This window comes from Castor canadensis, chromosome 6 (assembly GCF_047511655.1).
Source record: "Castor canadensis chromosome 6, mCasCan1.hap1v2, whole genome shotgun sequence".
Classification (NCBI taxonomy): domain Eukaryota; kingdom Metazoa; phylum Chordata; class Mammalia; order Rodentia; family Castoridae; genus Castor; species Castor canadensis.
In genome coordinates, this window is record NC_133391.1 from 113013351 (window position 1) to 113027016 (window position 13666).

Sequence of the window (13666 nt, forward strand, 5' to 3'; positions counted from 1 at the left end):
TCCACTACTGATGAATGGATTAAGAAAATGTGGTATTTATACACAATGGAATTTTATGCAGCCATGAAGAAGAACAAAATGTTATCATTCGCTAGTAAATGGATGGAATTGGAGAACATCATTCTGAGTGAGGTTAGCCTGGCCCAAGAGACCAAAAATCATGTTCTCCCTCATATGCGGACATTAGATCAAGGGCAAACACAACAAGGGGATTGGACTTTGGTCACATGATAAAGCGAGAGCACACATGGGAGATATGAGGATAGGTAAGACACCTAAAAACCAGATAGCATTTGTTGCCCTCAACGCAGAGAAACTAAAGCAGATACTTTAAAGCAACTGAGGTCAATAGGAGAAGGGGACCAGGAACTAGAGAAAAGGGTAGATCAAGAAGAATTAACCTAGAAGGTAACACACATGCACAGGAAATCAATGTGAGTCAACTCCCTGTATAGCTATCCTTATCTCAACTAGCAAAAACCCTTGGTCCTTCCTATTATTGCTTATACTCTCTCTTCAACAAAATTAGAGATAAGGGCAAAATAGTTTCTGCCAGGTAGCGAGGGGGTGGGGGGGAGAATGACCCAAACATTGTATGCATATATGAATAAAAAAAAGAAAATCTGATGGCTGAGAATGATGGCTTGGATGCTGATAAGGAATCACACCTAGACTGCTGACATAAAGCAGCATCTTGCTGACCCACACTTCCCTAGAAAATGACCTGTCAATCTGACTATTCAAGGCTAAGCACTCCCTTCCCAACATGTGGGAGGAATTGATGGCACATAACCCAGTCTCCGAAAATTGATGACACATTAACCCAGTTTTCCAGGGCTGACAATGTGTACAGACCTCAGTAAAAGTTTGAGGTCTTGGGATCTCCAACATGACACTTCTCTTGAGCCTGCCCTCTCTTTTCCTTTCTGGAAAATGCATTTTGCTTTGTTTTTGGTTTGCTTTCCATTAATAAAGCTGTTCCTGTTAAGTCTTTTCTGTGTCTGTCCTTGAATTCCTTCTCTGATGAAATAAGAACCTTCTGGCTCCTAGACACAACCTGAATACAGTGATAGAACCACTGACTTTCACCTGGAATACAGTAGCTTCACTCCATCCATGCTTGCTCAACATTAATCTGTTCTCCATACTACAGTCAAATTAACCTAATTCTTCTCTCTTCCCTGCTCGAAACAAAACAAAACAAACAAAAATAAAACTCTGAATAGCTTACTGCTGTTCTTAAATTGAAGACCAAAGTGACCTAAAAGTTCTTGCACGAATTCCCTCTTCCTACCTTTCCTGCCACACCTCCAACCACTTTCTCTGTTACCAACTGTAGCTCACCTCACTCTACTTTTAATTCTTTATACAATTATTCTTTTTGGTTAGAACTTTCAAACAGGCTTTTTTTTCTCTCTAAGGTATTATCCCTATCCCACCACTCTTTAACTAGTTAACTCCTAACTCATCCTTGAGATCTCAGCTAAAATACTGTTTCTCAAAGAGGCTTTCCCTAAGACCCAAATACATTTTCACAGCACAACTGTAATTTTCCTTTGCAGCACTTATAAATACATAAATAATATTGTGATTTGCATGAATATTTTTAATGGCTCTCCCTCTCACTAATCTGCATGTAAACTGTAAAGAGACTGTGTATATTTAGCATAACATTGTATTTCCCTTGCCTAGAACTCACAAATATTAGCTGAATACTAAAATAAAAAATCAAATCTGGGGTTGGGAGTGTTGGTACACTCCTGTAATCCCAGCTATTTGGGAGGCAGAGATCAGGAGTTTCATGATTTGAGGTTGGCCAGGTAAAAGGTTACCAAGACCCCATCTCAACCAACAAGCCAGGGATAGCAGTTCATACCTGTAACCACAGCTAGCAGGAAGCTGAAGTAGGAGTATTGCTAAGCAAGGCTGGCCCAGACAAAAATGAAAGACCTTACCAGAATCATAACTAAATCAAGAAAGAGCTGAGGGCATAGTTCAAGTGCACCTGCCTAGCAAGTGCAAAGCCCTGAGTTGTAATCCCAGTAGCACCCAAAAAATAAATAAATAAATAAAATCTTCTCCAGGAATTTCACTTGCCACTTTTAATGCAGACATGTGTCTTTAGACCTATGTCTCTGGCATTATTCGTTAACAGTCAAAAAATAAAAACAATCTAAAAGTCCACTCAATGAAGAATGTATTAACAAAATATGGTATTATCCATACAATGGAATATTACTCAACTACTTTAAAAAAATGTGGTACTGATAGATGCTACAACATGTGTAAACCCTGAAAACATTATTCTAAGTGAAAGAAGCAAGACGCAAATGACTATATATTGACTGACTTCACTTAAGTGAAATGTCCTGAATAGGCAAATACAGAGAAAGAAAATGGAGCAGTTGTTGCCAAAGGAGGTTGGGATGGTGAACTGACTTTGCTCCTGAGTACAAGGTTTCCTTTTAGGGGTGAAAAATATGTTTTGAAATTAGATAGTGGTATGAATTTACTAAAATCCACTGAACTGTACATTTAAAAAGGGTAAATTTCAAGTGCAAAGCCAGCCTGAGCTCAAAACCACCCTGTCTCCAAAAAGAAAAAGGTGACTTTTATAGTATAACTCAATTTAAAAAACAAAATAATAATAGAGGAATGAACAGTAGCACAACTAAGAAATGAAGCAGGTGTTGCTTTTTTGACCCACCATTTTCTGTACATTTACTATGTTCCAGACCTGTGCTGGCTGTTAGGAACCCTAAGACGAGTAACATAGTCACTAACTACACTATCCTCAAGCTTCTTTTCCTTAACCTACAAATGTCTTAGTCTCAAGAGTGCAACAGCTTCGAAAAAGAGCAAGTAGTTAAGTCAATCCATGAAAATGTAATATCTATACTATAAACCCTTCCCAACTACCTATACTTTTACCTTGCCCTAAACAAAGGAGAGGGGAGAGAGAAGCTTCTACTACTGAGTATTACATAACTCATTGTTCCCAATGCTGACAATATCATTTTCCAAGAATGATTCAGTAGTTATTTAATTTATCTGAAATATTTTGACTGATATTTTTGATAAACTCTATTACTGATATTACTTTATTACTTCAAATGTTTTACTTTAAATGTATTAAATGTATTACTTCCTCAGAGATTCCTTGATTCCTTATTTTTGATATTTAAAAACCTTATGACAAAAACAAATATCCTAAAAGAAAATGCTTTTTCACACTTTATTGCAATAATCATATGAAAACTCATTTTTCTGTAATAAGAATCAATAACTAAAGAGTGCTCTTAAGTTAAGAAGCCAATTATTTTGGACTTTAATCCCAAATTTTATGAATCAGGGAAAATCTGACTCACTGACAGCTGTCTTATATAAAATAGCTATAAAACTCAAAGTAATATTTAGACAGAAAGTTGGGTTGAATAGTACTTTAAACAGTATAAAAAAGGCATATCACACTTAACACAGGACATTAGTTATTTCTGATTCTTTTAACACATTATTTATGTCAAATTTCCAAAAGGCAAACTAAAATCTCCATTTTTATTACCTTATCTTTGGCCTCAGGCAGTGTGATTTCTCTAGGTTCTAAAAATGATATTTCTCGAAAAGGTGGAACACATCTGACTATATCTGGAACATAGTGCGTATGAAACAATGGTGGCATTGAGTATCTTCGTTCACCTGACAAAGGCACTATCTGGTTTATTACAGTTGGCTCTTGGTGGGGTGAATGGAAACGTTGACGTTTACCATCAAGAGGAAGATTTTTTTCATCGCTTAATCTCCTGAAAACAAACAATATACCTTAGTGATTAAAGACAAAACTTTCTGGCAACAAAAAACAATTAAAATACCTAAGTATCATAACAGATGACAATATTATAACTCTTTCAATAAGGCTACATTCTTACCTCCATACTGAACTTCAAAATACTCATTTCAGTACAAACACTGCCTCTCAACACCTTAGAAAAATAAATAGTAATAATCCATATAGAAAAAAAGTACATGTGTATACTGGCATTTGTCTCCAGTCTCCTACCTCAATGTTTCATCTTTCCAGTGAAAATGTTACAGAAAAATTTCTAGAATGACTAAGAACCAAAGAACCAAATGCCAACATAAGAAGGATAAGATGAGGTAAATTGAGTGTTATACGTAAAAAAGGGTTCTTCAAATATACCTATACTATGTTCTGGCTCATCAGTAAGAAAGACCAAATTAAGAGGTACTTTCATAAAAACAATAAAGACATTAAACAAGAGAGAAAATTTGAAAAGGAACTGCATTTCAGGTAACAGTATTATCATTTCAGGTAATAAATAGTATTGTATTGATATAAATTTCTTGGACATGATCAATGCTTTTGTTATATAGGACAATGTCCTTATTTTTAGAAAGAAAAAGCTAACATATTTTGAAATAACATCAAATGATGTTAGTAACTTTCATAATTAGGAAAAAAATGTAGGGGAAAGAAGAGGTAGAAAGAAGCAAATATAGCAAAACTTTAATTGATGAGTCTAGTAATAAGCACAGAGATATTCTTTGTACTATTATTTAAATTCTTCTGCAAGTTTGAAAATGTCCAAAATAAAAAGTCAAGAAAAAAATAATTAGGGCTTAAGATGTAACTCAGTACTATAGCACTTGTCTAGAATGTATGAGGCCCTGGGTTTGATTCCCAGCACCACAAAAAAGAGAGGGGGGGGAAAAAAAAGAGGATGAAGAAGAAAATAATTAAAAAGTAAATATATGATGGGAAAAATGATATTTACTGCATTGGTATACTAAGTTGTTCACATAGGCAATATTTTATGCCACAGAAAATGGGTGAATTCATTTTAAGCTCCAAATTTGATGGGTCAAAGCCACCCGAAGGCTGAAGGTTTTTATTATGATACTAACCCTGTGGGATTGTGCCAGCTCCCCTCTCTTTGACAGAACCACAAAATAAATGGAATTCCTACCAACAAGTAAAAGTGTACAGTGCTAAACATTTAAGAGTATATTTAATGTTCTTAAACCCAAAAGTAATTTAGATACATATATGCTGAATATCTTCTATTGACAATGCAAATTTTAGTTTTAAAAATATGTGTAACTATGAAATAATGGAACTTATCTTCACTCATGATTCACAAATTGGCTGCCAAGGCAATTTCTAAAAAATAAAAATCTGAATGAAGTCAGAACTTTTAGAATCATTATATAACTTCTCCCCAGAAAACTCTGAAGAACCAGTAGTACTTACTACAAGTCTAGGGTCGAGAAGCAGCTATGCCATTTCTACTTAAAAAACTATTTAACTTCTGTGTGCTTCAGCTTTCTTCTCAACAGGAGAAGAATAACACTGTCTACCTTTTCATAAAGTGTTGCGAAACTTAATCAAATCATGTGAATGACATATTAATTCGTATTTTTAAATAGACATAGCACTTATGAAATGTTTAGACAGGTTTAATAGCATTATCTTACAAATATTGCCAAATGTTATTTTAATATGCATCTCTCAAATTCTATTGTAATTATCTTGTGATACATGAATTTCTTTTAATCAAATAGGTTAAAATTAATTGGCTACTGACTTGACTATAGCAAGCTTTATGTCATGTAGAAATTTTCAATACAGTATTTATCAATCTTACAGTAAACATGGAACGAACAACAAACTTTATTAGAAAGTATCATGAGCTAAACTCTGTCCTCCTGAAACAAAGTTAAAATCTTAAGCCTCAGTGTCTCAAAATGTACTACACTCTGAGATAGGGCATTTAAAAAGACAATTATAAAATATAAAAAGACAATTATAATGAGTTTCTCTACTATGATAAGTGTCCTTAAAAAAGGAGTTTAGGACATAAAAATCACAAAGGGATGAACATGAGGACACTGTAGACGGTAGTCATCTACAGGCCAAGGAGAGAGGCCTCAAAAGACACCAACCTTTCTGACACAATAATGTGGACTTCTTCGAGCTCCAAAATTGAGAGAAAATAAATTTCTGTAGTTGATGCCACCACGTACCAGTTTACAGTACTTTGCTGTGGCAGTCCTAGCAAACAGACATAGGTGGCCATCTGATTTGGCTAAAAATGTCAATTAAAAAGTAATTTTCTAAAGAAACACAGCTTCATTCCATCTAAAACTTATACAGGAATAAATCAATGAAAGAATCACTAAAAAAATTTTAGTGATTAAATTCTGTACTGACTGACTGCACAAGTCCCCAAAAAACAAAATCTAGAGCAAATGCCCATACAATTTTATACAACTATAATAGAGTTTTCAGGACTGCAAAAAAAATTGAAAGGTACTTACTTTCTTCCTCGAAATAATGGGGATGTTGAGGTCTGTATTGGACTGATATTTCCATATGTCAGCTGTTGTAGTGACACAGCTCTGGACAAGCTACCAAAAACAAAGAACAGCAGTCATATACATACTTTTTTGTTAAAAACAAAAATGAACAAAACTAAATATTTCACTGATAAAAGAAAACAAAAAGTTGTAACATTTTCTCCACTTTCAAGTGTTTCACCAAAAAGTCCAATAGAAAACAAAACTTAATGACATAAGCCAACATGGCACCATACTTACTCTGCATTCTGGAAGTTGAACTGAGCATCTATAAGCTGCTGGTGTGAATAAAGAGTTGGTGACAGGGCAAAGAAGTTATGCTGCTGATGGTTTGGAGTGAAGGGCGGACGACCCAAAATTGAGTTTGGGAACATGCTCTTCTTTACTGAAAGTAATCATGTATTCTTCTACCTATAATAATTTAAAAGAAAGTACTAAATTACTACAGCTTAAAGATTCCAAACTCTTTGATAACTGTTATATGCTATTTAAAACAATTTAGCTATCAAGTTACTTATTTCATTTGCAAAGTTATTTTTAAAAGTTGAGGACTGAGAACATGGTTCAAGTGGTAAAACACTTGCCTAGCAAGTTAGAGGCTCTGAGTTCTAATCCCTAGTACCAGGAAATATAAAAAGTTTCCATAGGTCTCTTAAATTCTACTGGAGGTGGCCAGGCATGATGGCTCACACTGTAATCCCAACTACTCAAGAGGCAAAGATCAAGATGATTACAGTTCAAGACTGGAACTCAACAAGTAAGCTGGACATTGTAGCATACAACTGTAATCCTAGCTACATGGGAAGCACAGGTCTGTCCCAAGCAAAAACACATACCTTATATGAAAAATAACTAAAGCAAAAAGGGCTGAGGGCATGGCTCCAGTGGTAAAGCACCTACCTAAATCAACTCTACTAGAGGTAACAAAAAACCTTATGAATAATGAATTTTAAGCCTAAATTAACCATATCATTCAAATAATATCAACATATAGGCAAGTTTCTAATTTTGTACCCTAATATCAATAAATCTTTTAAAAAGTTATCATCACATACTCATTTAAAAAAAATTCAAAAGGGACTTTTAATTAAATCTCACAGAGTCTTACATTTATTTTCAATCTAATCCACATAACAGTATAAGCCACCATATGACAACCTGACTCCTAGGATTTGGATCTTACAGATTTGAAGAAGCAAAGGAAGGAATTTGTATCACTTAGAATTTTATAAAATTCTGAACTTCTCTCAAAGTCTTGTAATTTATGTAAAAGACTTCCAATAAAAGAGTTTTATTCCAATGGAAGAAAAAAAACTACATAAGGCAATCAGAACCACAGGAGAGTAGATATTTACTTTTTTCAATGACTGACCTAGCAAGGCTGTAGTCTTACAAAAAGGTAGGGTAAGGTAACAAATCAAAAACAAGGATTAAGTAAGTACACAAAGTAAAAAAATGGAGCCCTCCCGGATACCTTCCCAAAGCAAGCAATTAGAAAACTCTTCTCCAAACAAAATGAGAAGAAAAACTATGTAACATAACAGCAAGAGAATCTATAACATAGTAAAAGGTTGGGGGACCAAGGAAAAGTCAAACGAGCTGTTTGATCAACCTACAGAAGCCAGTTACTAGTTGCCAGGCACCACCCATAGACACATAAAGTTTCCAATTAAACTTCTAGTAGCTCTCACTTAAAATAGACATCTTTGGATCACCAGAAGGGGGAGAAAAAAAGATCTGAGAATAAACAGAAATAATGTCAAATGAACACTCAAATTTTTAAAAAGTTGGGGCATGGTTGCTCATGCCTGAAATCCCAACTATTCAGGTGGCAAAAGCCCAGGCCTGAGGCACAGGTCAAGTGGTAGTATACTTTTCCTAGTAAGTGTGAGGCCCTTAGTTCAATCTCCAGTCACACACATACATACAAAGAATCAAAGTATGTTGTCTAACAACCAACATTGTAACAGAAGATCTTGGAAGAACCAAAAAAAAAAGATACATATCAAGGTGCATCATGATGAAATTTCAGAGTATCAGTAGAAAAAGTTTATCAAATATTTCAAAGGAGAAAAATGTTAAAAACAAACAGTGGGGAATCAAAATGTCTTGGGACTTCCCAACAGCAACAATAGAAACCACAAGACACAAACTAATTCTTTTAAAACTCTGAGGGAAATGCCCTCAAGCTACAATGCTATCTATACTACTAATACAAGGAAGAATAAAAATATTTTTAGATGTGAAGGGTAAAAAGAAAAAGAAGGCCAGGCATGGTGGCAAACATCTGTATTCCCAGCAGTTGGGAGACTGAGGCAGGAAGATCATGTATTAAATTCAAGGCTAGCAACATAGCAAGACCCTGTCTCGAAAGAAAGAAAAAGAAAAATAAAGAAGAAAAAAAAATCCTGGGGTGTAGGAAAAGGGAGATCCTATGTAAGGCAGAAACAAAATTCCAAGGACGATGGTGAAAGGAAGTTGGTGGCATAAGCCACCTAGCATTCAGGAGGATAAGGCAGGAGGGCATCAAAATTGAGGCCAACCTGGGCTAAGTAGGAAGACTCTGTCTCAAAAAACAAAACAAACAGAAAAGAACTGGTAGATTATCTGATATATTTGACTAGACACTTCTGCTAACAGAGCAGAAAAATTACAGGAATATAGGGAAGCAGGTAATAAAAAATAACTACTAAACTACAAAAAAACCTACTTTAATATAAGTTACTCAAAAAATAATATAAAAATTGAAATTTAATCACTGTTACACACTTGGCTCTTACAGTAACATAAGCACTGATTTAAATAAAAATTTTGATATTATATTATTACATACTGTTCAGATTATACTTATTTATGTTAGATTTAATGTTACATACTTATATGTTTATTTATGACAAATTGTGTGTCTATACAGAGAGGGAGAGAGAGAATGAGACAGGATACAGAAAGTGCTAAATCTTGCTAGAAGAGTGGCTCAAGTGACAGACTGTCTGCCTAGCAAGCATGAGGCCCTGAATTCAAACCCCAGTACTGCCACACAAAAAAAAAAATCTCAGAAGGTGCTAAATCCTCATCTGCAATAATATACAGCGCATGAATTACTTATATAAGTTTTTGTGGTTTTGTTTTTTAACAACAGGAGAAAATAACACTTAGCTAGCTAAAACAAAGTGTTTGTGCCTCTAGGAATTGAGAATGGGAGGGTTGGAAAAACTGAAAGGACCAACATACAAGAAAGACCTTAGAAGAAACTAATAAATCAGTCATATAAATTTTCCTCCTCATTTTTTCAATTCTTTAAGATTAAAAGAATACAATACAAAACAAAGTACTGCCTCTAGGAAATAAGAGTGTGTCTACTTTATTAATTAGGCCCTTATTTCTTGTTACAGATTTTTTTAAAAGAAGAGCCAGGTGTTGGTAGCTCATACCTATAATCCTACCCTAGTGTTGTTGGAAGTCAATCCAGGCAAATAGAGAGACCCTATCTCAGAAAATAACCAATCAGAAAGGGCCTACAGAGTGGCTCAAGCAGTAGTGTACCTGCTTAGCAAGAGTGCAGCCCTGAGTTCAACTCCCAGTACAGCCAAAAAATAAAAATAAAAATAATCAGCTCTCTGTACTCCCAGGTGTTCACTGCTTAGCAAATGTGGACAAATATCTTGAATTAAACAGCATTCTAGCAAATGCTTTATTAAAAGTACATTCAATAATCACGAATTGCCAGATTCAAAACTGACAACTTGTTCTATCCTTTACCCAGGGGTAAAATTTGTTCTTCTTCACTGTTTCCCTGATCAAACTTCCCATAAAACATAATTCCCTTATGAGAAAATGACATTAAATGCTTTATTATAATGAACTCTGCTCAATACCTCATTTTGTTAGAATATAGATACTGGGGGGGGTGACATTACTGGGATTTGAACTCAGGCCTTGCTGGGCAGGCACTCTATCACTTGAGCCACGCCCCCATCCCAGACTATAAATACTATAGATCTAAGCAAAAAGAAACTATTTATATTTAGAAAACCTAGAACTAAAATGTTCAATTTCAAAGCTGGGTATGGTGGTACACAATTGTAATCTCAGCATTCAGGAGGCTGAGGCAGAAAGATCTCAAGTTCAAAATCCTGCTCCAAAAAGTTCTACTTCAGGTTATCAACAAATAACATGCTCTTTTACCTCTGGACCTAAATAAGGTCCTGTATATCTGCATTTGAACTTGAAGATGCAAAAATGATATAATAGCCCAGATCTCACTCTACTTCTAGCCCATTACATGATCAAATCCAAACTAAGTGTAAGTCAAAAGATGTCTGGTGGCCCAGAACTACTCTACAAAATTAATAACCAAATTATCACAAGCTTAAAAGCTTAGAATGATTCCACAGCCAAAAGTTTACTCTAGGGTAGACACCTAATTTTACCTAAAATTCCCAAATAAGCGTTTTTGAGGTCCCTTCAAAATAAACTGGCAGGCTCTTCTCAGTAAGAATCTTGTCCCTAACTCAGGCTTTTAACCAGGTCAACATTCAAAATGGAAAGAATCAAGACTGACAAAGTGGCTCAAGCAGTAATCTGACTAGCAAGCATGAGGCCCTGAATTCAAACCCCCATACCACCAAAAAAAATAGGCAAAATGGACAGAATCATTCCTAGGGAATTTAACCAATGATATTCAATTCTCCCCAACATAGGTATCCTATATGACTGTATAAACGTAAGTAAACCAAAAGCCCATGAATTTCAATTCCTTTTTCTAATACATTTCAACAATGACTTTGATTAAAATAACACCAAAACAACAATCTATTATAAACATAAGGTGTCTTTTTAAAACAATAATTTAACAAAAATAAGATCATGTAAAACTATTACTATTTCAGAAGTTCACAAAATTATTAATATTTTTTATATTAACAAACAGCGTCTTCACTAAATAGAGATGATTTACATAAAAATTACTCCACATTACCTGTGGCAGTAGGTATGACAAATTTTATAATAAATAAAATCCAGAGATTGACAGTATTCTATTTTTCTTACTTTAATAGTTATCAGGTTTTTAAACTATACTTAACTATAAAATAGAATGATCTAGGTAATGTTTGAATTGTTTTTAAAACCCTGGTATTGGTTCTTGCTTTAGGGAGAGAATCATTAAGGCTACTACTTGAATAACCCAATGAGAAATTATATAGGTTTATTTGTAAATAGTCATTGATGAGAAGAGACAGTAATAGAACAGCTTACAAAGTATTCGTGTTGATATAGTATTTGGTCCTGTAATTTACAACCTGGAATTTTTGTCCTCAACTTGACCTCTCCTACAACAAATTATAGAACACTCAAGGATATATAATTCTTTCATCAGGATTTCCTGGAAAGTAGACTCTACCTAATATAAAAACCAGAACTGTACTAGCTAAATCGTGTTATCTGTCCACTTTGTCCTAAAACCTTGATTCCCCAAACTCACTTCTTTTCTCCACAACAGAAAAAGTCAAACAGGGCACAATGCCTCACACCTGTAAACCTAGCTACCCCAAAGGCAGAGAGAGGGAGGATTGTGGTTTAAGGTGGCAGGGACCGGGCACGGGAATGGCAAAACGTTATCCAGACCCCAAATCAACTATTAAACTGGGCGTGGTGCCTGTCATCCCAGCTTACTAGGAGGCATGCATAGGAGGATCAGTGTCCAGGTCAGCTCCAGCAAACACAAGACCCTATTCAAAAAATACATCAAGGAAAAAAGGCTGGGGGCGTGGTTCACGAGATAGAGCACCCGCCTAGCAAGTGAGGCCCTGAGTTCAAACCCCAGAACAGCCAAAAAATGAAAAAGGAGAAAAAGTCCAATTCCTAAATCCTGTTCATCTACTGCCAAAACTCCCTCCTGTCATGAACCAGACATTCCTTTTTTACTAAGAATTCAGTTCTATCCAAGTGCTCAACAGAGAATCCGGCCACATGGATCCAAACGGGCAGTTCTTTGGCTCCGCAAGGCCTGTGTCACAGGAGCCCGTGTGTCTGCTGTCCACACGCACAAAGTAATGCTGCTGCTACTACGGGCCGTTCACCCGTGCACACACACGTCTGAAACGCCTCGCGGGACTGACCCGTCCGCTGTGTCACCTGTCACACAAGCCCCGGCTTAGAGATCGGCTGTGCCCTCTCCCCACCGGTACCGCTAACCAGAAACGGTTCCTTCCTGTTTCTTTTCTTCTGCCGGTCTCCGAACCTAATAAAACTATTTGAAACACAGACCCCAAAGAAGGCAAACGAGACAGGCAACGCAAATAACCGGGAGGCTCCGAGGCACATCAGCCCCTCCTGGGGAAGGAGAGAGGGGCCGGACCCGCGCCCCCGGACGGGCGGGGACCAACCACAGCCTCTCACTTACCCGCACACACGCACCTTAGCTCTCCGCCGCCTCGTCAAACACCACGCGGAGTCCCGCCGCCGTCCTCTGGGTCCGGGGCCGCGGGCAGGGCGGGCAGGGGGCTGGAAACGGGACCCCGGGAAGAGGAGTGGGAGGAATAAGCGCTACTACTTCTCCTCCGACCTACGAGGTATGGCCGGGACCTCCGGTACGACACAAAAGTGTAACAATCTCAAAAAAAAAAAAAAGTTTCACGCACCCCGCCCCCGACCAGGGCCTACCGGGCTGAGTCCCTCTCCGAAAACCTCCGAACTCATAAGCGTCCGTGGGGAATAGCTGAGTCGGACCCACCGACGGGGCGCGCCCGCCCCAGCTGTCGCCCGAGCCTAAGGAGGTAGTAGTGGTCCGCGGGACGAGTACAGGCCTAGCTCGGTGCCGAATGGCGGTGTGAGGCCCGGGCGCGGCTGCCAGGGGAGGAGCGACACAAGAAAAGGCAGGGCCCGCACGAGTGGGAAAGTTGGGGGCGGTGGCAAAAAGCGGAAGACCAAAAAGTCGCCGGAGAAGTGGCTTAGAAAACCCTGTCAGAGACACCGGAAGATCGACGTGACCCCGGATGAGAACACCAGCGGGAGAGGTCACACTTCCGGTGGCGACCCCGCCTTCTCCTGAGCGCGCCTTGCTAGGTTGCGCGTGCGCACGACTTTCCCGGGCCGTGGTTGCTCTGCCGCTTCCCGCGCGAGTGGAAAAGGGCTGGGACCGACCTGAGACGTGCGCCAGCTGGTGTGCAGCAGCCGCTGTTGTTCCCACCACCTCTTCCTGGGGGTTCTTGGGACGTCGGTCGGCAGTGGAGGGGGGGGAGGGGATGAATTCTCCCGGAGAAGCTTTTCCTGAGCCAGTTTCCTCCCTCGT

The 13666-nt window shown here is 37.7% G+C and overlaps 1 protein-coding gene across 4 annotated transcripts in view; it reads right to left on the reverse strand.

Annotated features, from left to right (window-relative positions):
• Positions 1 to 13365, reverse strand: part of Tent2 (terminal nucleotidyltransferase 2) — a 58175-nt gene extending 44810 nt beyond the window's left edge. For 2 of the 4 annotated variants that reach the window (XR_012449131.1, XM_020157326.2), the window contains exons 1-4: positions 12779 to 13365; positions 6616 to 6786; positions 6337 to 6426; positions 3563 to 3800 (exon numbers count right to left, since the gene is read on the reverse strand). Coding sequence is in view for 3 of the 4 variants with exons in the window: in XM_020157326.2 (XP_020012915.1) it covers positions 3563 to 3800; positions 6337 to 6426; positions 6616 to 6749 (462 nt within the window). In the remaining variant the exon portion in view is untranslated. The remainder of the gene's footprint in view (positions 1 to 3562; positions 3801 to 6336; positions 6427 to 6615; positions 6787 to 12778) is intronic. The other 2 variants (XM_074077221.1, XM_074077220.1) reach the window with 2 other exon arrangements.
• Between the last annotated feature and the right edge of the window lie 301 nt (positions 13366 to 13666).